At 49.9% G+C, this 20,476-nt stretch overlaps 5 protein-coding genes and 1 pseudogene across 5 annotated transcripts, besides 36 other annotated features; all 6 read right to left on the bottom strand.

The window, feature by feature from the left end:
* Tc00.1047053504883.70 lies at positions 1-6,854 on the bottom strand (annotated as a pseudogene; the record flags this gene model as incomplete).
* Positions 1-10,461: a sequence feature (heterozygous, Esmeraldo-like haplotype).
* Positions 4,736-4,756: a microsatellite.
* Positions 6,963-7,011: a microsatellite.
* Positions 7,134-7,254: a sequence feature (GA-rich).
* Tc00.1047053504883.60 (hypothetical protein, conserved) lies at positions 7,291-9,024 on the bottom strand (the record flags this gene model as incomplete). The annotated part of the gene is made up of 1 exon (XM_804928.1): positions 7,291-9,024. One exon carries the CDS (start codon positions 9,022-9,024, stop codon positions 7,291-7,293), a length of 1,734 nt encoding a protein of 577 aa, XP_810021.1.
* Positions 9,038-9,065: a microsatellite.
* Positions 9,145-9,171: a microsatellite.
* Positions 9,320-9,346: a microsatellite.
* Positions 9,358-9,391: a sequence feature (AT_rich).
* Positions 9,474-10,862, bottom strand: Tc00.1047053504883.50 (hypothetical protein, conserved; the record flags this gene model as incomplete). Its single annotated transcript, XM_804927.1, has 1 exon — positions 9,474-10,862. One exon carries the CDS (start codon positions 10,860-10,862, stop codon positions 9,474-9,476), a length of 1,389 nt encoding a protein of 462 aa, XP_810020.1.
* Positions 10,462-11,119: a sequence feature (haploid, non-Esmeraldo-like haplotype).
* Positions 10,975-10,997: a microsatellite.
* Positions 11,089-11,139: a sequence feature (T-rich).
* Positions 11,120-13,184: a sequence feature (areas merged during assembly that could not be assigned to a particular haplotype. This can correspond to areas where the two haplotypes were merged or to regions with more than two copies in the genome that were merged during assembly.).
* Positions 11,205-11,254: a microsatellite.
* Positions 11,312-11,348: a microsatellite.
* Tc00.1047053504883.40 (hypothetical protein, conserved) lies at positions 11,363-11,968 on the bottom strand (the record flags this gene model as incomplete). Its single annotated transcript, XM_804926.1, has 1 exon — positions 11,363-11,968. One exon carries the CDS (start codon positions 11,966-11,968, stop codon positions 11,363-11,365), a length of 606 nt encoding a protein of 201 aa, XP_810019.1.
* Positions 12,242-14,332, bottom strand: Tc00.1047053504883.30 (hypothetical protein, conserved; the record flags this gene model as incomplete). Its single annotated transcript, XM_804925.1, has 1 exon — positions 12,242-14,332. The coding sequence occupies one exon, from the start codon at positions 14,330-14,332 to the stop codon at positions 12,242-12,244; it is 2,091 nt and encodes a 696-aa protein (XP_810018.1).
* Positions 13,185-13,682: a sequence feature (haploid, Esmeraldo-like haplotype).
* Positions 13,683-17,002: a sequence feature (heterozygous, Esmeraldo-like haplotype).
* Positions 14,446-14,475: a microsatellite.
* Positions 15,064-15,083: a microsatellite.
* Positions 15,097-15,126: a microsatellite.
* Positions 15,231-15,270: a sequence feature (T-rich).
* Positions 15,395-15,419: a microsatellite.
* Positions 15,505-15,545: a microsatellite.
* Positions 15,839-15,869: a sequence feature (AT_rich).
* Positions 16,408-16,515: a sequence feature (CT-rich).
* Positions 16,584-16,604: a microsatellite.
* Positions 16,863-18,914, bottom strand: Tc00.1047053504883.10 (protein kinase, putative; the record flags this gene model as incomplete). The annotated part of the gene is made up of 1 exon (XM_804924.1): positions 16,863-18,914. One exon carries the CDS (start codon positions 18,912-18,914, stop codon positions 16,863-16,865), a length of 2,052 nt encoding a protein of 683 aa, XP_810017.1.
* Positions 16,978-16,997: a microsatellite.
* Positions 17,003-17,202: a sequence feature (areas merged during assembly that could not be assigned to a particular haplotype. This can correspond to areas where the two haplotypes were merged or to regions with more than two copies in the genome that were merged during assembly.).
* Positions 17,203-20,476: a sequence feature (areas merged during assembly that could not be assigned to a particular haplotype. This can correspond to areas where the two haplotypes were merged or to regions with more than two copies in the genome that were merged during assembly.).
* Positions 18,921-18,959: a microsatellite.
* Positions 19,088-19,113: a microsatellite.
* Positions 19,217-19,245: a microsatellite.
* Positions 19,830-19,856: a microsatellite.
* Positions 19,936-19,971: a microsatellite.
* Positions 20,187-20,218: a sequence feature (AT_rich).
* Positions 20,243-20,279: a sequence feature (AT_rich).
* Positions 20,451-20,470: a microsatellite.

Raw genomic sequence — 20,476 nt, 5'->3', positions numbered from 1 at the left:
CCTGCTTTGCGTTCACCATTTTTCAGAGAAAGCGTCTGGAACAGCTCCTTGTCAGCGAGACAGAGAAGTTCAAGCGCAACCTGCCAACTTGGTACCGCAGACCCGCCATTCGCCGCGTCCAATTTTAACAAATCTTTCGAAGTAGTTGCCTCTTTGCACTCGGCCTTGACAGCCTCCAGCAACCGTCGCCATTGAAGATCGTCTGCGAGAAAAAATAAAAGTGAAGACCGCAATTTTTCCGCTTCCGCGGCTCCCACGTTGTGCAGCCCAAGAAGCACCCCAACCTGCACCACCGGCCGTATTACAGAGAGACGCATTGTGAACGACGCCGCCCGCTTTCCTTCGTCTCGCAACGTCGTTTCCGCCTTGAGTAGGATGCGCTCATGCAGCCTCATAAGGAATTCATAAAATAGCTGCCGCTGCCGCGCCTCGACACAACCATCGCCGAAAACCTTTTTGTCCACGATGGCGGCAGCGGTAGCCAAATAATTCTGCTGAAGAAATGCCGCCGGTATCATCTTGAGAAGGGCAGTGACCTGCGAGTGAAGACTAGAAGAGGTGCGAGATGAGCCGGCCACCATGGCTGGCAGACATCCAACAATCCAACACCACGAGGAGACAAATAGACTTTTTGCCTCGTCCCCTCGCTGGAGTTGCAATGTCGCCGAAACTGACACCAACAACCGCGACGACAGCCAGTAAATGTCCCGCCACGACCCCACCAGCAGTGCAGATTGTATAAAAAGTGCAACGATGCGTTTCATGGCAGCACTCTCTTCTTCCATTCTCTTCGTTCCACTCAACAACAACAACTCAGTTGCCAAAGAAGCCACACACCGCCCAGAGAGCTCCAAGAGACGTAAAAGACGCTCCTGCATGTTATCTTCCCTCATGTGGGAAAGTTTATCATCAGTCGATAGGACATAGACCGCATCGTCACAAATAAAACGAAAAACAAGTCCGACTACCGCTTCCGTTGTCGAGAATGCATCCCGTACGCGCGCATCATTATTCCCCTTATTGTTATTACCAGCAGCAACTCTACTCGTGGAAATGTTATCGGTGATGTTCCCGTCCAACAGGCCAGGTAGAGTCAGAAAGTACACTGCACACTCAATAAGAGACCTCCATGCCCCTTGCCGTGATGTCACAGGTGCAGGAGACGAAGAAAGAGGGGGAGTGACACCACCACTATCGCATCCAGCCTCCTCCCCAAGAACTTGTTCGTACAGTCTGTAAAGAACCATGTTTACGGCGCGACCTGGAAACGCCATCTCTAACATGAGCAAAATTGAGGAGGCTACAAGTGGTATATCCACAACGCTCTCTTGCTTCTCCGGCAATGAAGGATTCCGCACCACTCCATGGCGCAGTAGATGTGGAACAAGGCGCTCAACCATCAAGCAATTCACGGGGATTAAGGAAAACACCAGTTCCCCTGTGTCTTGATAAGAGAAGGGGAGATTATTCTGCAAAACCCTTTGAAGTAGGACAAATACCGATTTCCACACATCTGCATGTGTGACTGTCTGTTCCTTGCACGCCGTCCCAAGACATTTCCAAAGCTTTTCTCCGACTTGACGCAACTCCGAAGGTTCAACAGGTTCATGCCGGAAGAGTGACTGCTGAAGTGAAGGCGCGTATGCCACATGATCGATAAGTTCTCCCATTAACCGACGAATAGAACTCGTGTGGTTGCAAGAAGAAGGATTTCGTTTATTTTTTTCCAAAAGCGCCCTAAAAAAATCATCCTCCCACCGCCTCGAGACATGAGTCCCATAAATTTCCATCGCTCCGAAAAACGCTTTATTGAGGTCCACATGTGGCGTTTCAGCCTGAAGAGCGTCATTGAGCAGCTGAACCGCCTTTTCCCACCCCAGCCAACGACGGATGTGAGCCGCCTTCATCATCTCCTCCGACTTTTCACGGGAAGACGACGACACATTTTGTGCTTGTTGTTTCCTCATCATCGTCCCTGTTATTCGACGATCGTGGTCTGTAGAACGTAACTCGCCTGAAATCATAATCTCTGAAAACATCTGCAGTGGTGCAGCATTACAAGGTATGACGCAACGGGCAACGCAGGGAGGACGAAGAAGCAACCACATGGCAATGGAACGCATGAGAGTTGGGCTGCAGCCAAGCCAGCGTCCACCGGTGACTTGGACGATGTGCTGCAAGAGGATATCCATCACAGCCAATTGAAGGTCGTGGAGCTGTCCTGCTAGCAAGAGACGGAGCAACCGCTTCTCCAGGATTTTCGGAAAAGCGGCAAGCAGACGACACACGGTGTGTCTCACGGCAACCACATGTTCAGCGTCCCCCATGACGTCTACCGGATCTAAAGCTAGCAATGCAGCGGTACAAATATCCTCATCCATTCGAGTGGCTGCACGAACAGCGGGGGAAGCTGTAAGGAGGCTCAACACCCTTGACGCTTGACTTCCTCCTGCAGTTTGCGGCCTCCCAAATAAGGCCCAGAAGCAATTCTGTGGTTTCAACAGACCAAATACATCCACAAGGGCAACCGAAGTCCACAGTGCTTTGAATGTTTCGGCCGATGTGGACTGAGCTGCGCTCACAATGAGTTCCAAAAGCGCATGTGAACAACAGGACCAAGACATGGCTTTCTGTGCCATCTGCGGCAGCTCCGCTTGCCCTTCACAGAGCAGCATATAAATGAGTGTACACCCAGCCTTTTGCATTGTTCGCAATTGCCACGGCGAAACAAGAGCTATGTGATCATCAAAAGGTGTTCGTGCAGAGCAACCATTTTTAAGCGGAGGAAGCGCCTCGCGTACGGCCGCGGCAGCCAATTTCGTCGTGGGTTGGGAGAAGGAAGAAGGGACATGTCCCGATACCCCAATGGTGATGCTGTGGATGGCCTCTAGAACAAGAGGCACAATCAACTGCCGCGATTGGTGGCATGACCCTTCCCCACCGTGTGAAATTGTAGTCAACTGACATCTTTGCCACGCCTCCAGTGTCGTGATGTCATGCAATAACGCAGCAATCATATTCTTCTCTGTTTCTGTTCCTTTTGTTTCAGATTGCGTCAGTGTGGCTGCTGACTCTCCATCACCGCTCATCACAACCAACCAACGCCCGACTCGCAAGGGGGTTATGCATGACGCAGGCAGAAACAAAACACACGAGCACATAAGCCAGCGGTAACGCTTTTGCAGCGGTTTCAACACACTGCTACCGGATTGAAAAGGGCTAAAGGTTGTGTACCAAACGTACAAAGTGTAGTTGACATCCCAAACACAGTTCATGACCTTCTCAAGACACGCCGCCATTTCCGCACCAAGTGCCATCCAATCAACACCCGCTTCTGTAAAAAAACGCTGCGCAAACGCCTCGCAAAGATCCATGTACTCGATTGCACCACTTTCCAATACACTCGTCAGATGCTTCGCCTCATCGTCACGGCAAAAAGATATTCCTTCACTCCCTTGACTACGGCGTCGGTGTGCATCAAGAGAGATCTTCATGGTGAGAAAATGAAATGTGCGACGCAGTTTGTCTAATACGGCTGCCAAACTCTCCGCAAGGACAGTTATTCTTCCAGGTGTTGTCGTTTGTGCTGTGTCAGTGGCAGTGATAAATTCATTGGCTTGCAGCAGCAGTGAGAACAACTGATGCACCAACGACCAGTCGTGTAGAACCTCTTCGTGGGGTCCGCTGGTGAGGCACTGAACAGCAACCGTCAGCGCCGTCAGCGTCTCGGAACGCAGGCAATGGCGCGGCTCCGTTGTTTTTCTTGCGGTGCTGTTCACCCCACGCTGGAGGATTTTCAAAAACAGGGGCAAGAGGATACGTACAAGACGCCGCAGCAAACCCTTCACACGATGTCGGCCAGACCATACAAGGGCATCCAAAAGAAGTTCGTGCGACAGCCACACTGCACGGTCCACGAGATCGGGCAACAAATCCAGCGATGAGAGGAGCTTCTCGAGAGCAGAAGGTGAGGCCTCGACCAACAACCAGCTCACAGCAACACTCTCCACAAAACCCTCTTCGGGTCGATCACAACGCCGTATGAAGGCCCTGAGAACTCTTAGTGTGGATTAATTTGCCTGCAGCACAAATGATGAATGCTGCGAAAGCGGGCTGCAAAACCAGCGCAGGCAGCGTAAACACTCCTGCCAAAGAGTCCACCGGCTCATATGCGACATGCTTATTTGATGCCAAACAGCATGCAGTACCACTGGCACGACAAGTTCTGCCTTGGCGCGAAGCTCATCGTTTCCCTCCTTCGCAAGCCCAGAAACAACTTCCTCTAGATTTCCCGTTAAGTCACAGAGCAGCAAAGTGGGCGGCTCAACCCGCGTTTGCAGCTGTTGCAGAAGCTGCAGTGTTTTTAAAAAGAGCGACCCAAACGATCCTAATCCACCTTCTCTTTTGTCATGCATAGCAACCAGCTTGAGAAGAGCGTGGACGGCATCGTTGGAGGCATATGACGGATTTCCATCGTCGCCCTGCCAGTGATCCTGAAGCTGCTCCTCTTTGCCCAGACTACCTTCGACACCCTCGAGAAGCTGCATTGCCATACTGCCGTCAATCCAGCCCTTGGCAAGTGCACGTTGGGTTAAGTGCACGGCAGCGGAAGGTTGACGGGCTGCACTCCAAACGGCGTAACGAATTGCCACTGCCGTAATGGCCGTGCAGGTGTAACGATCGGAGTGGTTCGCCTCATCCACCTTAACGCCATTTGGAGAAGAAAGACGGGAATGACGACGACGACGACGACGACTGGGACCATCTGCCTCCCGTGACACTTCTTCACTTCCAATAACATGTGATAAGAGATTAAATGCAGCTTCCCACTGATTTTCTCTTTGCAACAAGTGAGTGACGAGGCTCACGACGATAGTATCAGGCCTCCGAACAAGCGCCAAATGGGAAAGGGCCTTCTCCCATATTCCTTCCGGTGAACCATTCGTGCATCTACCAACACCCGCACCCTCATTAGCAGATGTTTGAAGGAGCTTCACAAAGGGCGCATAAACGGAGAGAGACGCGTCGAAAGGAAAACTTTCATTTGTGGAAATTCGGTGCTTTGAGTCCCGGAGAAACCTCTCATAAATAACAATGGAAAGCGCTGCCAGGTCTTGAGGAACATTTAGACGTGACACAGCAGATTCCCTCAATGGCGTGGGGTGAAATCGACGGTGAATGAGTTCCAATTGAATGGTACGCAAAGCGATATCGTACATCTCTACTGGGAACGAGGGATATACGGGTGAGACGGCGGCAATCCCAAAAGGATAACAGAGTCCCGTATCCATAATGTGTGACGTGCGTCTGCCACCATCGTCATCCCTGTTCGTTTCTACTCCCATTGTTTCCTCCTCTTCAAATAGCCGAAGTAGCAGAGGGAGGTCTCGCTGCACCATGGCGGCCTGCGCCACCATCACCCGGGCACGTGGGGTCCACATGCTGGATGGGACCTGCACATGCAACCCAATAATCTTCTGGTAGTGCTGCGTCCTCCGAAGTACGAGGAGGGCATCCACCAAGAGCTGCCTTCCCACAGCCGCCCGCTCCGTGTCGGCGGGGGATGCCAAAATGTGCTGAAGCAGACACAAATTCAAGGCCCAGTCGCCAACTTCACGGGACGCATTGCTGACAAGAGGCAAAATTTCTTCACCAAAATTCACCGTGCGACTGCGGTCACGGTACATGTCCAGCAATACCTGATGCTTTCCCGCATCTGCCATCATTGACATGAATAGTGCCACTGTATCGCTCTCCTGCACACGATGCAGAAAGGAGGAAAAGAGCATCAGCGCCGCTTCCCATAGATATCTAGCCGCCGCGGGTTTCGTTCGTACTCCGTGAGAGGTGGAAGCGGGCCGTGCGGATGCTGCACAATGAAGAAATGGCCCCCGATAATCCGTCCGCAGCGGTGCAAGTGCCGTCTTCTTGTTGTGACCATTGCCGCCGGGGTCGATGAGAGAATGGACGCCTCCAATACGATAAGCCTCCAGCGCTAGTTTCAACAAACTATCGGAGACAGGTAAGTATTCATCTCGCACGTCGTCAAAACACCTCAGTGCCTCTACCCAGTCCCCCCGAGAGACCGCGGCGGCCATCAGCCATTCGTACGTCTCAGAATTAGGCTGTAGTGGAAAGGCCGTTTGTTGAGAGCCACTGACATCAAGAATGGAGTCCGGTTTACACGGCGTCTCGCTCAAACACATACCACACTCAGAAGCGAGAATCTTCTCAAGAAACGTCTCCAGCTGCTGCATCTGTTGCCAACGTCTCTCACGAACAGTGATGCCCAACAGAACGTTAATATGCTCAATGGATGGAACAGCCGTATGCCGCTCCACGGCTTCACTAAAGAGCTGAAACGCGGCATACCAAGTCGCAACGGCACCTACCACATATGCTCCCTCCGTTGCTGTGGAGGACAATGTTTCTGAAGCACGAAGACCATCCTCCGCATCCGTCAATAATTTCGCCGCGGTTTGGGCGTGAGGGACTCGCTTCGCATCGTGTACTATGGCATTCTCTTTCCTGCTCTTCAGGAGCAGCGCCCTCAGAAAACGCGGCGTTCCTTCTGCCAATGCACCTGAGGAGCTCTGTGCCTTGTCGCTCACAGAAGAGTGCCGATCATTGGCCTGCCACTCTCTGCGAGGAGGAGCGTCACGTACTGCCTGCACGGGAGCCCCACCGCCTCTTGTTGCAGCCGCAATGCGAAGAAGTGACATTGTGAGAACATCCCTGAAGAGTTGTTTCTTCGCCTCGTTTTCACTGGCGCCGCGTCGCCGACGCTGCCAGCGGAGCGACGCACGACTCAGCAGCTCAGTTATGACGGCGTCACAGCAGATGCATCTTCGCATCGGATGCTCTTACCGCTCGCTTCACTGTGAATAACGAATGACGCTAATATTTCTTCGTTCTTTTTGCTTCGGACACTCAACGCACGGCATCCACGCGGGACAACAACCAAAAAAAAAAAAAAAAAAACGGGAAGAAAAAAAAAAAAATAAAATAAAAGGCACCAGGCAGAAGGAGAGATGGTGCGTAAAAAAACGACTCCCCCCTTGACGGCAATTTATCTCCGCTCGCAGAGTGGTGTTCAGTCCTTTTTTTTTTTTTCCCACACCCAAAAGCTCGAACTTTTCCATCCCCATTTCCCCCCCCCACATCGTCCCCCTGCTTTTCTTTTGCTTTGCACGCCTTCTTTTTCACCCCCCTTTTGCGTTTCTCTTCGCTTTCTTTCTCCCTTTCCCTCTCTCTTCAACCGCTCCCTGCATGGGCGCAAAGAAAAAAACATTAAACCGCTTCCCTCACGGCTTGTGTGGATTCACATCCAGCGGTTTTGGCGGTGCTGGTGGTGTTGGGAAATGTCTTCTCAAATGCCGCGGTGAAAGAAGTCTGATAGTACAGCTTGAAGTACGGCCCCTGCGCCCGTAATAGCGCCCCACCAACCCCCGTTGCAAGCACCACAACGTTCCAAAGAAGCTGCATTGGGAATGTGGGCGCAAGACCAAGTGATTCACGCAGACGCAAGAAGCCATCACGCGACACCGTCGGCGGGATGTCTACTTCCACCCGGCCAAAGCCTCCATAAAAGAGCGTTAAGATTTTTGGGACCACATCGTCCGAGGATGAAGACCCCAACAGAGAGGTTGCATTGCGGCTGCTCTCATTGTCAAATGTTTCCCTTATACATGTGTGTGGCAACTCACCTTCAGCAAACGCCATCTTCACGAAGAAACGCGGGTAACTGCCCCGAAGAGAGGACATGAAAAAGCGAAATTCCACCGCATGTCCTGTGGGACTTAACAAACGACTGCAGATGGCACACTTCCGCTCGTCATCCCATACGTGCTGATGAATGTCTGAAAAGGTAACATGGTGCAGAAGAAACAAGTAAACCAGCGTGTCGGCGAGGGAGTGACGCAAGCGGCACGCGGTGCCTGCGTCAGAGCCGGCAATTAACACACCGTTCGATGAGACCGATAGGGGCAAAGACTGAAAAGGGGCGGGAAAAGGCAATGAAGATAACGGATCTGCCACGGGGAAAAACACATCCGTGTAGCCATCCCCTGTTTCTACTGCCTCCTCCTCTTCACTGCCTCCAACGAAGAGGGTCGTTGACATCAGTTCCATTTGCGGAAGCAGGCGCCTCATTGTTGACATATCCGGACGCATCGACGGATGGCAGCACTCCCACGCATACACCAAGGCACTAATAAACTCTGCAAGCACTGCCTCTCGCTCCAACGGCGTTCCCTCGCGGCGATGCGGGGGCGGCAATGCAAGGTGGAGCATAAAGAGGCGTATCGCATAAAGACTATCAATCATGGGGCGCCTCTTCGTAGCCAAATCCAACGCCTTCTCGTCATCAAGAAAGTAAAGAGCCTTTCGCAGCCGAAGATGATCCTTGACGCAATTTTTACGCCGCAATTCATTTGTTGCACCCAACTCATTCCTCCCCTCGTCCCCATCGTGACGATGATTATGATAATGGTGATGATTGCATCGCTCCTCCCGTGAGGATGACGAGATAAGATGTTGCGCCAAAGTAGAGGCGTCAACGGAGAGCGCAGAAAGCAAAACCATGGACCCAACTCGCAGCCGCATTTGTGTTATACGACTTTCCTTGTCGTCATGTTCCTCCGTGACGGACAAATCACCACTATATCCGTGAATACAGAGACGTGGCAACGCCAAACTTGGGACGGACGCAAGCAGAATCTTATGATCCCCGAGCAGCTCGTGGGAGGAGGAGGCATAGGAGAATCCATTACTAGAAGAGAGTAAATTCGCAACTTGAGCGTAGCTGCGAAAAAATGCGCTGACTCGTTCAATCCACACATTTTGCCAGTATGTTCCACTGCGTGTCACCGCAGAAAACAGGGACGAGACCACCGCAACCGTATTCAGTGTGACGGGAGCGGGAAGAAAGGAGAGGACAAGCCGCAATACGTCTAGCGGAATCCGCGACAGTGAAAGTTGCTCGGGAGTAGCGCTTGCCACACTCATGCCAATGCTCTTCATCATACGTGTGCGTCTGTTCTTTTTTTCTTTTTCTTTTTTTTTTTGTGTGTCGGGAGGGGGCAAAGTGCAGGCCTCCCAAACTTTTTCCTCCTCACACACCAAAATAATAGCAATGATTGAAGCAAACAAAACAAAACAAAACAACAACAACAACAAAAAGGGCGCTAACTTTTTTTCCACTCTGGCAAACCATCGACCAACAAACACACACACACGAAGGCAAAAGGAGGAGACAACGAGAGAATTCCACGAGACACATTGCATGCGGACAATGATGTCTTTCCAAAATGATCACACCAGAGAGAGAGAGAGAGAGAGAGAGAGACATCAAACCGCAAAAAAAAAAAAAAAAATAATAATAATAATAATTGTTAAGGCATAAAGAGAAAAAGAAGAGGGTAAAATAAATAAATGTATGGAATACATATATATATATGTATATCACCAATGCTTCATGACAAAAGTAGTTTTTGAACAAGTTTGTCCCAACCAGCAAGGTTGCCTTTGCCACGATAGCCGTATTTTGACATCCCGCCCTTCCCTTCTAGCGCCATGCAGACAGACGGGGCCAACGACTCCACTCGATCGGTTGGGCCAATGACCATGAACTGGCCAGTCTTCGCTCGCCCCAAAGCACCACCTGCCGTAGTCGTCGCTACAGGACTGCCCCAAGCCAATACAGCCAAACACTCCGGACACGCCTGACGTATTGCATCACGTAGAGCATTAAAGAAATCTCCCCCAACATCATCACGACGGTACACAACAATGCCACCACCAGCACCTTCCGCCAAGGATGCCTTCGCTTCAGCAATAAGTTTTTCACTTTCCGCTTTCATAAGCTCCAGCGTCAAGTTTTTGAGTCGCTTCTCCATGTCGGCATATTCTTTCCCCCTTTTCACTGCTGCAGCTACAAACTCTTCGGGTCGCACCCCACCTAACTCCTTCATTAGCTCCTTCTCACGAAAGTACATGTCACCGTAGTATCGACACAATCGATCACCCGTGACAAAAAAAAGTTTTAGCGTGTCACCTTTGGTCTCCTGGTGAAGCAATTTTATCATCTGAAGTTGCGTCAAGTTGCTGACATGTGTGCCACAACATGTGCACTGGTCAATGCCATCCTCCACCGTGATGATGCGGATGGGTCCAGTGACATCGGATGGAATGCTGCGCGACTGCCGAAAAATTTCCCCAGAATCTTCCTTTTCCACCTTCTCCCTTAGCGCCTGCTCATATGCTTCCTTGCTCGGATACATGTCACAACGCACAGGGACGGCGCGTGCGATGGCGTCGTTGCAAACCTTTTCAAGGTGGGCCACCACATCCGAGTCAATTTTATTTCCTGTCGGGAGAACAATAAAACTATACGGATGAGTGAGGGACCATGAGACGGTGGGCAAACGACACTGGGGCGCCTTTTCCACAACAGCAGAGAGCAGGTGCTGCGCGGAGTGATGCTGCATGTGATCGAAACGTCGTGGCCAGTCCACGCGTACCTCCACCTCCTCTCCCACCTCCAGTGGGCACGGTGTCGAGATCACACACGTGTCACCGCGACGCTGCACATTTCGAACGGGAACCTCCTCATTCCCATACACGATCGTACCGTGATCGCAGGGTTGACCACCTCCCTCCGGGAAGAGGACAGAGTCTGTGAGAACAACGTTATAACTCGGATTCGTGTTGGTTGAATTATGACCGCCTTTGCCGCTGCCACCGGCAGGTTTATTTATAGAAACGGGTTCACACAATACGACACGGGCGCGAAGCCCGCGAAGAAAGGGGTTCCGTTGGCAGGCGAGTTCCCCCACACGAACAAATGTTGGGGCAGTAGACATCTTAATGCAATGTGTATTACACAATCCAGTTCCTCTTCAACTTCCCTTTCGCCTCTCTTTTCTCTGCCCCCCTCCCTTCTCTTTTTTGCTTGGGTTGCTATTGCTGTGTCTCTCTTCTTCTTCTTCTTCTTCTTCCCCCTTTCCCTCGCTGCCCTACACACTGAGAGAGGCGTTCAATGTGCCCTTGGGTTGAACTTCACGTGCGTTCTCCTGACCGCTAAACCACAAAGAGGAATAAAAACAAAACAGGAAAAAAAAAAAAAAGAAAGAAAGAGAAGGCAAAGCGGCATGACAAATCACAAGAATACAAGTAAAGACGTCCCCGATAAAGACATCCACATCCACACACACACACACACACACACACACAAATACCTGCATACATGCACACAACCAAAAATGCAAACTCATTGCTAACCCTCACATATCCCAACTACGGAAGGAAGGTGACAAACAGAACAAACAGAACAAACAAACAGAACAAACGTGTATGAAGCTGTTTAGTCCTGTAGTTTTTTTCGTTGATCTGCGGACTCCTCAGCTTGCAAAAGCATCTTGGAGAAACGCCTTTCCCGCTGGTTCTCAAAGTATTCCTTTCGGTTTGCATTGAACTTCTTGTCACCACGTTCATGATTCTTGATAAATACTTCATTAATACAGGCACAAAACTGCTCCTTCAGTGGTGCACACATATTAAATAACTGCATCACCTTATTTTTGTCACGGCAAATAAAGTAGTCTTGAATCACGGTCCGACATCCTGGGTAGTCGCTAAGCCTTGGATGGCACGATATCCCGCGGATAAAAAAGTTGTCGCTGTACTTATCGCTACGCTCAATATACGGGTAATATTCCGCTCGGAGTCTCCAGTACTCAAAGTTGCGCAAAACGTACACATTTTGTCGCCATGTTCGTCGTGGTGAGATGTACGCATGCATCTTCTCCTCGTGCGCCTTATCGACTGTCTGGTGATAATCGCGAGGAAGAAGCCCATGGCGCACACGAGAACCCGTCTGATCTGAAAAATTGCGCATCTCCTCAATGGCATCCTTTGAAAGGAATTCCTGCCTCTTCTTTTCCACCTTCTCGGTGGTATTTGCATCCATTTTTTTTTTTTTTTCTTTCCCTCCCTTCTGCTCTCTGGCGCTTATGCGGTTTGGGTGGATATGTGTAAAGATACACAAAAGAACCAACAACAAAATCAAAAACAACAACAATCAAAAAGAGGGGGGATAAAAGGAAAGTAGCATACAAAAGAATAGAAACTAAAAGTGGTGGCAGTATTCATTGTTACTCCAAATAAAAGAAGGGACAATAAATATATGTTTGCAGGCATTTTCCCTGCCGCTCGGTCTTTACTTTTCTTTACTTTCTTTTCCTTAACGTTGAGGGAGTGTGCTGGCGAGAGTCGTGTGTGCAGGCGGTGCCGCCCCCGTGCACGGCGCCTCGCCGCACAGGTAGAAGAGCAGATGCGCCCCCAACTCCCTCGTGCGCTCCGTGCAGCGGGACAACACACCGTCCACCGTCACATACGCGCCGGGTGCCTCATCGTCCGGCACACGGAGCTCAAAGAGTGACGGCAACGACAAACGAAGTTGCGTTGCCACGTCGTCGGTGGATGTGGCGGAGCATTGCAGCAGCGGATGCCCGCCGCTCGCTACCCTCCACAGCGGCTGCAAGAAGGCATACGCGACACGGTCCAGCGTCGCACTGTCCGCCTTGCCACGAAGGGAGAAGAGAAGCCGCGGCACCATCAGCACGGCATCCGAGAGAAATCGCAGGCCGGTCTTCAACGACGCGGCGGCCTGCGAAGCGAGAAGCACTGAAAGAACGTCAGCTGCCAGCAGCGACGCCTCACCCCACTTGACACTATCGGCGCTACAGGCAGCACGCATGACAGCCCGCATCATCGGCGGCACAAGAAACAAAAGCCGCGGAAGAAGGCTAGTTGAAAATCGCACAAATGCCGTCCGCAGTGTTCGTAGCGGACCTAACAATTGTGTGGCCATCCTGCCCTCACCACCGCCTTGAGGTCCCAATAACGAGGATGAGGACGATGACGAACCATTTGCGGCACGGAGAGCAGCGGACAAGAACTCTCGCAACAATTGAGACGCATCACTCGCGGAATCCGCCACTGGCAGACAGGCGTCAGCGATGGCATTCGCGAGCTCCATCCGTGCGTTGCAGTTGCTGTTGTCACTGCTATGACCAGACGCCGACGTTGAAGGAGTCAACTCTTGTATAGTAAACGGCATTTTGACGGTAAAAAGGTGACGAATGTGTTGCTTGTGCGACTTCTTCAGCAATGAGCGCCCACGCAGGTACATCGTGAGGCATGCGAAGGCGCGTGCAATCGCCGTGGCACGCTGCACACGCTCGGTATCGCGGAAGATGGCAGTCCGCATCTCCATCAACTCCTTCCACTCCATGCTCCATTTCGGTGTGCATTCCTCAAAGAGCTCGAGGATGCGTTCCGGTGTGGCGCCTGCCCCAACGTCTTCCTCCGCCTGCTGGAAGTCACCACGAAATCCTCCGGCATTCCTCACACCATCACACTGCAGCAACATCGTTTCAAGGAGATCTGGAACCAAATGAGTCATCCCCATCGTCTTTGCACCAGCAGCAGAGCCACTCGTGCCTTGCAGAAGGACGGATGAAACACGACTCACCATCTTTACCCACGTATCGGACTCCCGCAATACCGCACGAACATCATGAGGGGAAACCCGCAAAATAATATGCAGCAACTCAATGCCAGAACGACGCACAGATGTCATGGCATGCGTCAACGTCACATCAACAATGCGCAACACCGCCCGGGTCCGGTCCATGTCAAACGTCACCCCACCGCTTGCCGAGACGGTAGACTCAATCGGCGATACTTTGTCGTCCCGCACCCCACGGTCACGTGAAGATGGCGAGGGCTGGAGGATCGTTTTCAACGTAGCAAGGGCCGCACGACGAACGTCGTTGTCTGTGTCCAGCATTGCATCGAGCGCACTTGTAAAAGCAGAGAGAATTTCAATAGGATTTAAAAGTGCCTCATCGCTTCTTTCAGCAATTCCAACACCTGGCGTCTGGGCGATTGTCCCCATCGTCTCGTAGTTCCCTTTGATGGCCCTGACGAGTGACATGAAGCCGGCAGCCCGAGACGCCTTCTTATAATGCCGCGTGTTCGAAAGCTGCTCCTTGAAGTCATGATGCATCTTTTCCGCCGAAACTGCCACCGGGTGCAGTTCCTCTCGACTCTGCGGCTTGCGTCCTTTCCTCTCCGGATCGTCCCCTGCCCTGAGGGCCTCGTCGAGGGTCGTGCGAGCAATGGCCGATGGTGTTGTCACCCGCAGCGTTCGTGCGTGCACCTCGGCACGTGTCGCTGTGGCAGGTGCAAGTTTTTTTCGCCCCACCTTCTGCTTGCGTGTCTGAAAGGCATCATCGCCCTTCCGCGCCTTTGCCTTCACCCGCACCATCTGTATTACTTGCCTCCCTAACCCTAACCCAATACCACCACCACTACTATATGTATATGCGTGTAGGGAGAAAGAAAAAAAGAAAAAGTGAGTGGTTGTCCGGTGGACACAACTTCTTTTTTTTCTTTTCTTTTCTTTTCTTTCTCCTCCACTCACGTCGAAGCAACGGAGGAGTAGGCCACAAGCAAAACAACTCCCGCCACAAGTTGGGCGCCAGCAGAGAAAGATACATGCAGAAGCAGAAAAGAACAACAAAAACAACATCAAAGAAAACAAACAATCAAACAAACTTCGAAACGAGACACATTAAATATATATTACACACGCACATAAATAACTAAATAAATATAAAGAAAAAGAGAGATACCCACGCAATTATGGCTAACGGATAATATTTGCCGTCATCTTCTCGTTTCTCCCCACCAATTCCCACCACAAACCAGGCGCCCCTCCCCCCCGCATCGCAGGCATGCTGTAAAATCATATAAAATAACTACAGTTTTTCTTTTCCTCCTTCTTCATATGTTTCTCTTGTTGTTTGCCGTGACTTCCGTGTCTGGCGGTTCCACATCAACTGTTGGCACAACTTCTGCCACCGGCAGGGGGTATTGCTGTGGGGGACATTTGCACACCATCGGCGGCTCAAAACGTTTTGCCCGCGGGTCATCGAGTGGAATCACTTCCCCATTCGGCCCTAAAATGCCCACTGCCTCTGGCAACTTAACGTCAAAATGATGATGATGATGATGATCCATCCACAAAACCAACAACAACAACAACAGCAGCAGCAACAAAAGGGCTGCAAGGTACCTTTCCGCCTCCCTCGTAATGGTTGGGAAAAAAAAAAAAAAAATTGTGTTCGCTGCAGCCGCGCCCTTCAACTCTTGCAGAGAGAACCAAAGAGAAAGAAGGAGGAAAAAAAAAAAAAAAAAAAAGAATTGGTCTCCACCGCCCATGAAGACACATGTACACACATCCAGGGAGGAGGGAAGTACGTCCTCCGCCCCGCCCCCTTTCTCCTTCCCCAGAGCTGCGGAAAGCAAAAATAAATAAATAAATTTCAAAAAAAAAAAGAAAGAAAAAAAAAGAGTTTCGGGGAGAGAAAAAACAACAACAGCACCACCGCGTCCTCGCCTTCTCAGTGATGGAACACTCACACACACACTCACACATTCTTCTTCTTCTTCCGCTTCACCGTTCTTTTTCTTATTCTATTTTGCTGCTTCCGCTCCAGCAGTGGCTCCGCAAAAAAAGTTAAAACAGCCAATACTGACGCCGCGGCCGCCGCACAACACACACGCCTCTCCCGCTAGTAGGAGAGCCGTCGTGCCGCTTTTATAGTGAAGGATGAAGGATAAACAAACAAACAAACAAAAAGGTATAACCACATTTGGAGCAAATAAATACATACGCATAAGTTTATATGGAAACACGCACACACACACACAAAAAAAAAAGGGCGTGAAAAGGAATACGCTTCCGGATGAGACCCTCTCCTCCTTCCCCTTTTTATGTTTTATTATTATTATTTTAAATTCCTATTAGAAGGGAAGGTACAAGAAAAGGTGGTGGTGGCAGTTTGGCATCCGTGCGCCCGACATTCCCCCACCTCCCTTTCCCCCGCACACACGCACACATGCGGAGTCTAAACGACGTTCTCTGGCAACCGGGCTCGCCGTGAGCGCACGAGGTGCCAGTCGTCTTTATTGCGGCCCCCTTCCCTCCACGTGCAGGGCGGGGTGGAACGGAGGGCGGGAGGGAAGAGAAAAGACAAACAAACGAACAAACTGCACTCTCAAAAGAAAAAAAAAAAAAAACATTCTCTCCTCCTCCCCTACAGAAACACACACAAAAAGGAAGGAAAAAAAAGAACACAAACAAACACTGCAATCGATAAAGAAAAGTGCTCTTTCAAAAAAAAAAAGAAAAAACCGCTCTCCATCGCTGTCCCCTCCGTCCGGTCATACTTTTTTCCCTCACAAGATTCTACAAAACACACACACACACACACAAACAGCCAATAAATTTACATGCTGTTTTTCCACACCTCCACCCGCCCATTTTTGTTCCTACGCGAGAGAGAGAGGATAGATAGAGGAAGAGAGACGAGAGAAAACAAACAAACAAAAAAAAAAAAAAAGGGGAAAAATGGGGAAATGACATGGAGAAAAAGGAAGTCAGAGCTAATATTGAAAAATATTGGCAAAAAAAAAAGTGGTTCAACCACATGACCAGTTCATCGGCTGGTTTATTCATTTCATTTCATTTCATTCTCTTCATTTTCAATCCGCCTCCTCATATGCATTTGTTTCTTTTCCCTCTCTTCACAATCAGCCCCCCCCCCACCTATCGCTCATACTTCCCCTTTTCGTTGAATAACTGTGTGCATGTGTGTTTGGAGGTGGGTGGGTGAATCCCTGATCATTCAAAGCCAAAAGGAAAAACGCACACACACACGCAAATAAAAAAAAAAAAAGAGAAAAATAAAAATGTTTTTCTTCTTCTTCACACGCATTGCTGTATAACACTTCTACAAGAAGAGATCCGCAAAGGGATCTTTCTTTGCCTCCGGCTTCGGCTCAGCCGGGACTGCTGTTGGGAGGCTTCCTTGTGCAAAGTCCATTGTGGTCTGATGATTAAAAGGCTGTTGTTGTTGTTGTTGTTGCATAGGTGTTGACTGTGGCCCAGGAGGTGCGCTAATTCCCCATGAGGGAGTGATCTGTTGTAGGGGTGGGTGTGGGGGCATGGAGAACGTTGGCGCCGTAGCCATCTGTGTTCCAGCGTACATCGCTCCAACATCATACGCACCACCAACCGGTGCCATTGTCGGTGCCCCGGTTCCCCAGCCGCTGTCCATCATCATGTCATACGAATTTTGTGCGTGCAGTGGTGGCTGTTGCTGCGACAACGGTTGTGACGGTGGCACGCCGCTGAAAAGCGAGTCCGGCCAATTTTGTCCACCCGTTACCGGATTCCGTGACACGGTTGGCTGAGAAGGGGCCTGGAGGCTACCGGATGAAGCTTGAGCTGCCGGAGACGGAGCAAATAAATCATCAAATAGATTAGGCGTATTGTCATTCGGTGGATTATCCTGTATCTGCTTTGGCGGCTCCTCTTCTCGTTGTTTCTCTTCCCTCGTCTCTTGAGCTTGGCGATTGTTTACATTTGTGGTATCCCCACTTTTATTTTTTGCAGAGGCTTGGCTGGCGGACTTCGCCATTCTCCAGGCATCCTCTTGCTCCTGAATGAGCATTTTATAGTACTTCCGCATCTCAGGGTCTTTGCTGTCGCCATCCAGGCCTAATGCCGCGAGTGCCGCCGCGTCCAACTCCCCCACGTCACCGCCCATCGAGGATCCCCTTTCCATCTCTGAGGAGGCCTGCATTCGATTTTTCGTGCCGGCATCTGTAGCATTTTTGGTGTTGTCCGCATGCTTCGGGGTGTTCACACGTATGGGCGGTGCCTTGCGAGGTACCTGGCGGTTAACCACCTTGACATCCTGCTGTTCCCACCCGTCTGGCCACTCTGTCTGGGCAAAAAAGAAGGTCCCAATGTGTTTGCCGATTTCATCGTCAAAGCGCAAGAAATTTGTCAGGGCAAATATGTCCCACCGCTTGTCCGGATCCGGCTCAAGCAGGTGCGCCAGGACCACACGCAAAGATCCGGTATACCACATTTCTGTTCCCGCAGGAAATCGTAGTTTAAGCCGTCCGGTCAGACCCATGTTTGTCTCCCCAAAGGGGAGTCGAAGATACATCATGTAGTACAGCAACACACCAATGGACCAAAGATCCACACGTTCATCAATGCGTTTACCGCTGCCCGGGTCTGCCATCTCGGGTGCACGATACCCCGGCGACGTGTTGCGCTCAATGTCTTCCACCGCCATCGCCACCTCTTCACGGTTGGCGCAGTGGTACGCCTCCGTCGTTGCGGAACTAAAGTTGCATAGACGGTAGGATGCGGCCCCTGTTGAGCCGGAATGAATCAAAATATTCTCCGGGCAAATATCACGATGAGCAATAGGTGGTTGACGTGAGTGCAGGTACCCCACGGCGCTTGTGATGCCCAAAAGCACCTGCACAATCTCCCCCTCCGGCACTCGGGTATCAGGACGAAGTTGGCGGTATAAATTGTTGCTGCAGTACTCCATTGCGACTGTAACGCCCAGTTTGCCATCACTTCGTGTCACCTCTGTGTGAAACACCCGCACGATATTCTTGTCACTCACACGTGCGAGCACCTCCGGTTCCCTATGCGCCAGTAACACCTCGTTGACATTAAAGAAGGACCGTTTCAAAGCAAAATGACGCGGAAATTCAGATAAATTCTCCGTGTTCTCTACAAGGAACACAAAGGAACGAAGATGCTTAGCAAACTTGTGATCTCGTTCCTTATGACTTGAGATATGATTCTCACTGGCACCAATGTTTTGTAGCACACGAAATGGCCGACCCATCACAATAATTGTTTCAGTGCCATCTTGATTATATTTCTCTATCTTACCTTTGGACGAGAAACTTTTGTCCTTATTGGACTTCCTACCAGTGATGCGAGCTTGAGCCATTCGAAATGTGCTCATACAGCAATATATATATATATATATCTATATGTATATATTGTATATGAATATGTGGGAAAGGTACACCTGTATTCCTTTCCCTTCAAAGCTCAAATCTTTTCCCTCCCCGCTTCCGTTTGAAAACCAACGGTGCTTCGATAAGACTTAATTAAAATTAAAACGTGCGTATATACAAATAAAATAAAATAAAATAAAATAATATGTATATATTGTATTGTATTTGTATAATATATATACCCTTACACAAACTGTGTTACACCAACTTACTCCTATTTTCCCCGTGATGTATTATGGTCCACATGAAAAAAAAAAAAAAAAAAAAAAAAAAGAAGCGATGCAAATCCCGTAGGAAATGAATGAACATCGCATGATGGCGAGAGACACAAAAACACACACAGGCGGTCGGGAGGTTGACACAATTCATCCTATCCACAAGCCGCTCCCTCTCCCTCTACTCCCCCGCCTCCGGTAAAACAAAAAAGGGTACTGCACCGCACACATGCATGCGTTCCACCCGCCTCTCCAGCAGATTTCTCTCCCCCACGTCACACCTGCAAATTTGGCCCACGATGAAAATGTTTCAGGGCGACGCAGGCTCTAGTAAGAGGGATGCATTCCGCGCTCTTCCTTTTCCCCTTTTTTTGTGACCGCCGTGTCCACACAACCTCCTCTTCGTGTGTGTGGGTGTTGGGGGGTTGAATGCCCATCCGCGTTTGCGGCGCCGTACACCACCAACGGGGAGAAGTGGACGGCGGCGGCGGGGGGGGGGATAATTAACAGAAAAGAAAAGAAAAAGAGGAGCCGGAGAGAAACGCAGCGGTCCACAAAAACAAATCCCTCTAGTGAGAGGCGGCAGGAACTGTCGGTCCCGCGGGCAAAAAAACACAAACAGACAGACAGACAGAAGGAAAGAAAAAATAAATAAATAAATAAATAAATAAAACGCTTTTGACAAGAGACGCACCCCGCCTCTCTCTCCCTTTTCTCTCCGTTTGTGAGGGAAAAGGGGGTAAACCCCTTCAAAAAAAAAAAAAAAAAAAATATAAAAAAAAAAAAATGCATTTGTTTTTAAGATGCATCGACAGGGGGAAAAAAAAAGGGGGGAATAAATGACGGCATACACTCATCCCTGCACATAAATAAAATATAAATTATGGTCTCTCTCTCTGTGTGTGCGTTTGTGTGTACACAACGCCACTGTGATATGCGGCCATCAATGTGACCAAACAATCAAAAAAAAAAAAAAACATCAACAAAGATATGGCAATAAACAAATAAAAATATATAAACTTTTATATAAAAATGTATTTGTGTCGTTTTCTTACACCTATTTTTTATTTTACTTTTTTAATTTTTTTTTTAAATCTTCTTTTCTTCGTTTTGTGCGTGTCTTTTAAGCATTTTATGGGGGATGGCGGGGAGAAACAAACAAAAAATAAATAAAAATACACGTTAATTTCAGGCAAAAACACAAACAAACAAAATTTAACGCACATCTGGCAAGCAGGTTGTGTCCTCAGGCCCGCAAGCAACAAACCCCCCCCCCCCCCCCCCCCTATAGG

This window comes from Trypanosoma cruzi, genomic scaffold, assembly GCF_000209065.1.
Source record: "Trypanosoma cruzi strain CL Brener 1047053513243 genomic scaffold, whole genome shotgun sequence".
NCBI classification, from domain to species: domain Eukaryota; phylum Euglenozoa; class Kinetoplastea; order Trypanosomatida; family Trypanosomatidae; genus Trypanosoma; species Trypanosoma cruzi.
Note: the sequence above shows the minus strand (reverse complement) of the source record. Positions and strands in the feature narration are given on the sequence as shown.